General features: G+C 42.6%; 1 protein-coding gene across 1 annotated transcript; it reads right to left on the bottom strand.

Annotated features, from left to right (window-relative positions):
• Nucleotides 1-2,142: 2,142 nt before the first annotated feature.
• On the bottom strand, nt 2,143-3,129 carry LOC129334314 (uncharacterized). Its single transcript, XM_054986311.1, has one exon. It carries the CDS (start codon nt 3,127-3,129, stop codon nt 2,143-2,145), a length of 987 nt encoding a protein of 328 aa, XP_054842286.1.
• Between the last annotated feature and the right edge of the window lie 4,793 nt (nt 3,130-7,922).

The following is a 7,922-nucleotide window of genomic DNA, read 5'->3' as shown; positions in this document are numbered from 1 at the left end:
ACTACAGCATAAAATATGTATGCATTCATTTAATATTTCAGAAAAGCGAAACAATCTGTTCAATGCAAAAAGAATGAAACAGACATGGCTATCAGACATCCATCTATACATTATTTCTGTACAAAATCGTGTATTTTATACTACGGAATATATTGTAATTTCTTTTTAAAATTCAAGGTCGTGATTCTGCTCACCCACACAGGGACAGAGAGTTGGAACCTCAGCTGTATGCCATCTGAATATTATTTGTGGCAGGAAAGTGCACCATAAATCTGATGTTGTAAAGTAGCAAGGAAAAAGAGGTATAAAGGGGTTAATCAGGCGACAGAGGTGTGCAACTGTTGCTGTGCTGCAGTCTTCACCTATACACAGGAACTAATAATACCTTTTAGTCATGTAGGTCAATAAAAGCCTTGCAATTCCTGACTAGAGATGGGCACGAACCGGAAAAAACCTGAACCATGTGGTTCATGGTTCGTCAAATTTCACGAACCACAAACTTTCACAAACCTGCCCCTGGTTCACGAACCAGTTCATTTGGTTTGTGAAAACGTCACATCCAGGTCAGAATATCATCACTTCCGGGCAAGCAGCAGTTCACTTCCGGGTCAGCAGAAGGTCTGCAGGAAGTCCATCCCATTGCCTAGGAAACTGATTGACTGGCACCAGACTGTCTGCAGTGACAAACCAAAAAATGAACCAAACGGACCAGCCTAAAGTTCGTGGCGGTTCGTCAGAAATGGGATCTGACAAACCGCTGGTTTGCAAACCATGAACCGGCCTGATTCGTGCTTAATTTTGGCTCGTATTTTGGTTCGTGCATATCTCTATTCCTGACCTACCCACCGTCACCAAGTTCTCTACATCCAGTCTCACATGACACTGTATGTCAACAGCCTGATAATGCAGTAAATCCCCCCTCCAAAATGGCTGCATCTTCATCCTATTACCAATTTGAGTTCTCTATGAGAGGGAGAGCTAGGATTGCAGGCTGTGGCTTCCTACACCAGTACTGCTTAGCTGTAGTGCAGTGAAGGAAGGGACTGTCTATGAATACTGTCCAGGCGCAGAAGCCCCCCCCCCACCCCAACACCCCCGCGGGGCCCGAACGAAGGGGGCAGCTGAGGCAGGGTGGGGGAAGGGCACCTATGACCCCCCCGCAGGAGCAGTGGCCTGGCCGAGGCCAGGACTGAGCCCCAGTGGCATGGAGCAACGGGGCAGGCACCGGGACTAGCCGGCAGAACGAAGGAGCCGCCAAAAATGGAAGGAGCCATGGCGCAGAGAAAGAAGGCTCCTACACACCTCGGAGTGCTGCCGGCCAGCTCCCAACCTGGGCCAGGCGGCGAGGCCCGTGGCCGGCATGCCGGCCTTGGGCGGGGCCAGCCAGCCCCACGCTACACCTGGATGAGGCGGGGTTGGGCTGGGGCGCTAATCAGCGCAGCCCACACGGCGGCCCTCTGGATGGCCAAGAGGGCTGCCTGTCAGGGGAGATGGGGGGAATGACGACGGGGATAGGAGCTTGGGAAGGGAAAGGCAGGAGGGAGACGGGGAGTGGGGAAGATAAAAGAGAGGAAGCCGGAGGGCTCGGGATGGTGAAGTAGTGGTAGGAAGGAGATGGAGAGTGAGCAGAGGGAATATTAAGCAACAGGGAAAGAGAGAGAGGCCAGGGAGATGGAGAGGGGTTGAATGGGGATTCAAAGGAGGGGAGCAGAGCGGGCAGACTGGGGTGAATAGAGGGAGAGGGATAAGGGTGCAGAAAACCCCCCTCCTCTTAAGGTGGCCAGCCGCAGAGGGAAGGCGGGGCTCCACTACCCTCCACAGCCGCAAGGGGGCAGTTCTACGGCCCTCTGGCAGGGTAAACGGCAGGGAGGGCAAACCTGGCTGCAGCGCCCTCCTCTGGCCCTGATGCCCTTACTGGCGAGTCCCACAAATATGTTGTAGCAAAATGCCAGCATAAGTACCCCTCTGGTCCCTGGGTTGTATGTGCATATGAAAAACGCCTGTACCTCTGGAGGAGATGGAAGTTATACTTTAAAATATATACATTTTGACAATTATGCACATCTCTCTCTCTCTCTCTTGTTCATTCCCATACTCTCTTTTTAGAACATTCATAGAGTTTTTGGAACAGAATTCTAATTGCTAAGCATATGGAGACATTTCTTCAGATGGAAATACAGTTGTCGGGGATACTGGTTTCCCCTCTCCTTTGCAACAGAAAGACCCCATTTTCACGTTTATTTTGTAGTTAATCAGTATAAGAAGATAAGGACTGACAGCTGAGTATCCTGAATGAAGAACAGTCAGGACTGGTTGTGCAAAGTAATAGAAATTAAACTGTTTCAAGCAATGCACCAGGACAAAGTGAGAAATCCAGAATGAAGTAATAAGAAATATTAATGCCAGGATAAGTTTACATGCTCTGAGGACCTCTGTGTCAGCAAGGTCATTCCCAATCCATATGCCACCATATGTGGTCTTCCTGTGTTCCCAAAGGAGATGTGTTATTCGGAAGCCAACAAGGAATAAAATTATCAGAGGGAGAAGATCAATAGCCACTAGAAATATTTTTCCATATAACATCTCCAGCTGTTCATTTCTGTATTCAGTCTTGCATTCAGAACAGTTCAAGATGCTATGCTGTGGATAAGTCTCATTTCCTCCAGTTAGATTTCCAGGCCTTCCTGTATATGGTAAAACTGGACAGCAAACTGCAAAACCAGCAACCCAAAGAGCAAAAACTAGAACCAGGTGACACTTCCGATGGTTTGTGTTTGTAGCTTCAACTGGAGGGTGTACCACTCGACACAATTTAAAGCAGTACAGCAAAGCAATGTATAATGTGAACCATATGGCAAGAGAAGTAGTAAAAATTGTTGTGAACACAAGAACTTTGCAGCTGGCTGAATCCAACTCAACACCAGAGGCATATACAATCTTCAAGGTATTAACTACCAAGTTGTTTACAATATGGTCAAATGCAAGACTAAAAATAAGTATGAATGAGATTCGTAAATGCTCACCGATGCATCTCCTTGTGCAATAAATCAACAGTAGATTACCAACCACACTGAGAGATATCAGAATACTACAGATGACTATTTCCAAGATATCCGTGCTGAGGTCCATGGTTTTTAGCCTTCCAGTTTCTCCAGACCTATTCTGAGCTTTTGGAGTTCACAAACCCCTGTAAAAATTTTCATCAACAGCAAAGGCATTTTCCCCTTCTCTGGTGAATTTTTACGTTATGTATCATGCCAAAGAAAGGCGCATACAATAGTCTCTTCTCAGAATGCAAAACTGAAAAACAAAAGCAAACCACAATTGTTTAAGCTAATGTTCTTAAGTGGCTCTTTCATCATCTCATGGGGTACTATCATTATGAACAGTCTCAAGGGCATCCTTTAATTAAAGAGTTCAGAAATATGGCAAGGACCTCAAAACATGCAATTCTTAAAATATGTCAGATATAGAACTCCTGATGAATTACCATTTCCCATGCCTGTGAATTTTGCTGAAGAAAGACCATAAACTGTCCTCTTGAGATAAACACAATATTTATGATTGTTTCTAAGGAGTTTTCACTTTCCTTATTCTGAAATACAATCCATTATTCTGAACAACAACCTGATTAGGTAGGGTTTTCACGTAAAATTCAATTAGAAAATTGCTTTTGATCTGAAGTAACTGAAAATCCTGTTTCCAAAAATGTTTACTTATTTATTATCCACTGAGCACATTTATTAATTCTTTAAAAACTGAGAGAACTGACAAAAGACAAAACTTATATTACTGCATCTGTTACCTTGGAAACATCACTTAACAGTAGAGAAAAAATGGTATCAAGCCAAGAACCACTTCTGCTCTGCATTCTCTTTTCAATAGTGTGGGTTATGCTATTTTTATTTTTGAAATGTGTTTCAATAATCATATTTTCTGCTTGAATTGCTAAATTTCAGCTCCTAGGACATCATCAAATCTTGTTCATAATTTAATTGCCTCTTTTAAAACTAAGAAAACAGAATATCTGAATATGAAGATAATATGCTGAAATTATGTATAAAGAACATCTGACTTAGCAAGAAAAGTAAGTTATTATCATAAGCAAAGGATCAAACATTCAATGTATGATTAATCTATATACAGGGAATGGAATAAAAATGTATATTTGTCATATTGTAGGGGAGGAAAACAAGCAAGATAAAGAAGTGTTAAATAAACTTTACATCATACAAAAGAGTTCAAGCGAATGTAAAAAAAACCTGCAGTGCACAGAAAGATAACTATTAGAGCTTTCCTCTATAAGAATTCATTCAGCCTGGTACCATATATGTGACTGCAATGCCCCTGTGTGGTCAGGAATGATGCACATAAATCTTCCTGCAGGATCTTTCCATTCTGTTCTGACACTATAATCACTGGTTGATCTGCACTACAAAAGGAAGCTCTGTCAATGGAAGGTGTGGAATATTTAGGAATTAGCAATGGTGTCTGTATGTTGCCTCTGGTAGGTCTTAGTAGCCTATGCCATGCTCTGAAGCCATGGGTGCTTCCTAACACCACAGCAGCAACATCGTGAAGACTTAAATGCTATATTCAGAGGGGTTAGCCGTGATAGTCTGCAGTAGCAAAATAGCAGAGAGTCCAGTAGCACCTTTAAAACTTACCAACTTTATTGTAGCATAAGCTTTTGAGAACCACAGCTCTTGAAAGCTTATGCTACTATAAAGTTGGTTAGTCTTAAAGGTGCTACTGGACTCTTCGCTATTATGCTACATTCAGGACACACTATAAGCCAATTAACAATATTTATATTAAAAATATGTATACTTTATCAGTCAAAACGTAATACATACTGTGGTTTATTCAAATAGTTTGCCTCAAAAATGCTGGATTCATTGTCTTTGCTTTTTCCTGCAAATACCTAACTTGGATTATGTTCTGTATTACAGCATGGGAGGAACCAGGGAACAATCCAGGATTAAGCCAATATGTCCATGTTCATAAATGATGGAAACCATACTTCAGACAAATAATGAATTCCAAACTCTAGTTTCAGTTCCTAATTTGGCATATTGCTTTGAGTCTCAAAATCTTATATCTTGGAAATTTAGGTGCTACTGGACTTGGATATTTTAAAAAATTATTTATTAATGAAAAGTAAGCAAGAAAAAACAAAAAAAACCAAAAAAACCCTAATGGTGGCAACTCCATACAAAAGTTTCTACAAAAGGTCTCCAGATATCTAAAATTCAGTCCATACACAATTATTGTCTATATGTAAGTTTATAAAGTCCTCAATCCAATGAATTGTGGTAAATCGGTTTTTGTCTTTCCAATGCTGTAGTATAAGTGTTTTAACAACTGAAATGGCATGGAGGGTCCATTTCCACTGATCACTGGAGTAACCCATATTTGGATGACCACTCTAACCACATTTAGTTTAACTAAACCATGGTTTCATGAGATGTCTGAACTGAGACAGAGTACAATGCAAGCAGCTTTGTTCTACCACTTCACAGAGTGAGTTACTCGTAATGAGGATATTACTTTGATTTGTTTTGGAAGGTCTAAGTATTGAACACCATATGGTGTTATTACAGTAGTCTGTGATTAAATGGAACTTTCAGCAATTCATTAAATAATTTTCATTTGCCCTTACAATAAAGTTATTTTTTTAAAAAAAAGTGGACCCTAAAAACGTGATCTTACACCATCACACTCTATTGCTCTTCAATCTCCAGTAGCTCCGGTGTTTTTCAGTGGCACGTACGGGTGCCCTATGCAGTTCCTTCACTGAAATGAATGGACATGACACAGCAGCAGTGTTCTAGCAGGTTGCTAATCAATGGGATGCACTAATGAGCTTCGGGACTAGAGCCTTACTATTTCCACTAGCACCATGACAGATGCTTTTTAATTAGAGATTGTTACTTCACACAATTATAAGACAAAAATAAAAGATTCTCTCTCCTGAGCATTTCAAAAGAACAATAGCTCTAAGATAAACAAGCTTCAAAGCCAGGGAAAGGCTTTATGTTAGGATGAAATATATCATACAAATAAATTGCTCTAAGGGAACTTGAAGTCCTTTTGTTGCTAAATACTGTATCATCTCACACATCTGGGAAAGAAAGGAAAGGATCACAATTGTGTCATTTGATGGGCCAGAACAATAATGCTGTTTGCATTGTTCAGCATATACAAAGTTCAGGAGGGTTTTCTGTATATTTTAGAAAGCACAAATTAAGTGTTAGGGTTTTTTTGCTGAGATAAATTCTTCAAGAATTTGAGAATTTCGACAGGAATTTAGATAAGAGTTGTGCATGTAAGGTGCTGTCAAGTCACAGCTGACTTATGGCAACCCCCTGGGTTTCCAAGGCAAGAGATGAACAGAGGTGGTTTGTCATTAGTAACCCTGGACTTCCTTAGTGGTCTCCCATCCAAGTAATAACCAGGGCTGACCCTACTTAGCTTCTGAGATCTGGCTAGCTTGGGTGATCCTGGTCAGAATTTTATAAAACTTTGTTTGCACACGTGTTATGTGCCATCAGGTCACATCTGACTCACAGCAACCCTTACACTGAATTATTTCATTTGGTAATTCAGCACTCCCGGCAGGTGACAACAGCCACCTTGGCTGGGGGATGTACTCTGCCTCCGCGGATGGAGGGAGGCAAACAGGTGCTTCTCAGGCATCCGGGTATGCATTGGGGATGGAGCCTGGAGGCCTCTTCAGGCTGCTCTGCCCCCCTCCCCCGATGTCCCAGTCGTGCCTCGTGCTTGGACCACCCCCTCACCCTATTTCAGTGCAGGATCAGCCAGTCACCTGTTTGGGGGGCCAGGTTGGAATTTTTTCTCCTTCCTAAATTGGCACCTGGGAGGGAAGATTTTCACCTACCTTGCACTGTTAGTTGAGGGAGGTAATTGGCTTGGTGGGTCGACTTCCCATGGGGGCAGGTGAGAAGTTAGGGGGAAAGGAGTGGGCCGGTGAGCACCCCTGGCATATCCCCATTGGTGGGGAAACTGGGGTCTGTCAGGAGCGCCTGGCTGCTTTATGGCCCAGTTGAGAGGACAGACACCCTGGGAGGAATCCCTGGACAAGCTAGCCCCCCCACAGCTTTATGGCTGGGTGGGGGAGTTTTAAAGGGGTGAACCTCGTAGCCTGGCCAGGCCGGGTCCCTGCCATATGATGGATGGCTCGCACCAATGGCAGTGGGTGACTCACCCAGACAGGTCGGGGTGGAGGTCCAGGAGTGACCCTAGGGCCCAACCTGGACCGCTAGTTTAAGCCCTTGCCATATTTGATAATGTGCTGTTGTGTTAATAAAGCGGCCCTTTAGTTCCCAAATTACATGTCTGCCTCTTCATTCCAACTGTGGTGGCAAATGTTAATGCCACCCTTGTAACAATCTGATATTGTTTCAGCTTAGATTTTGACATGTTTGATGTTAATACATTTGGTCCTCAATAATTTATCCTACAATATTTCTGCTGTAATGTTTGTTCTAATTTCTAGCCTTTCTATATTCTTAGTGTGCATCCTAGATCTTGCATTTTTTCCTTGTTCTACTGCCCTGCTTGGATCTTGCCCAGCTTATTACTTTAATGGATAGTTTCCTTTTGGGTATAATCTATATCAGACCCCTGACCTAGCACAGCTGTAGGACTCATAGAAGCCTAGCACTTCAACTGACATTCTGATAAAGTGTCCTACCTTGGCCACATTCAGCGTTTACACTTCAGCGGAATAAACCTCAAAATAGGTTGGGTAGTGCCTGTGAATTGTTCTTGTAAAGAATGCAAATAGATTCTTTTATTTATATTCTTTATATTCATTGCTTAATGATCAAATGAGCAAACCTGATGATGAAACTACTGAGAGTCTGTGCGTCCATTTATAAAGCTGATCTGCTATTAGC

The sequence above is a fragment of the Eublepharis macularius genome, chromosome 8, assembly GCF_028583425.1.
Source record: "Eublepharis macularius isolate TG4126 chromosome 8, MPM_Emac_v1.0, whole genome shotgun sequence".
NCBI lineage: Eukaryota > Metazoa > Chordata > Lepidosauria > Squamata > Eublepharidae > Eublepharis > Eublepharis macularius.
Note: the sequence above shows the minus strand (reverse complement) of the source record. Positions and strands in the feature narration are given on the sequence as shown.

Coding starts and splice junctions, on each gene's coding strand:
- LOC129334314 (XM_054986311.1), bottom strand. CDS start 3,129: ATGGACCTCAGCACGGATATCTTGGAAATAGTCATCTGTAGTATTCTG.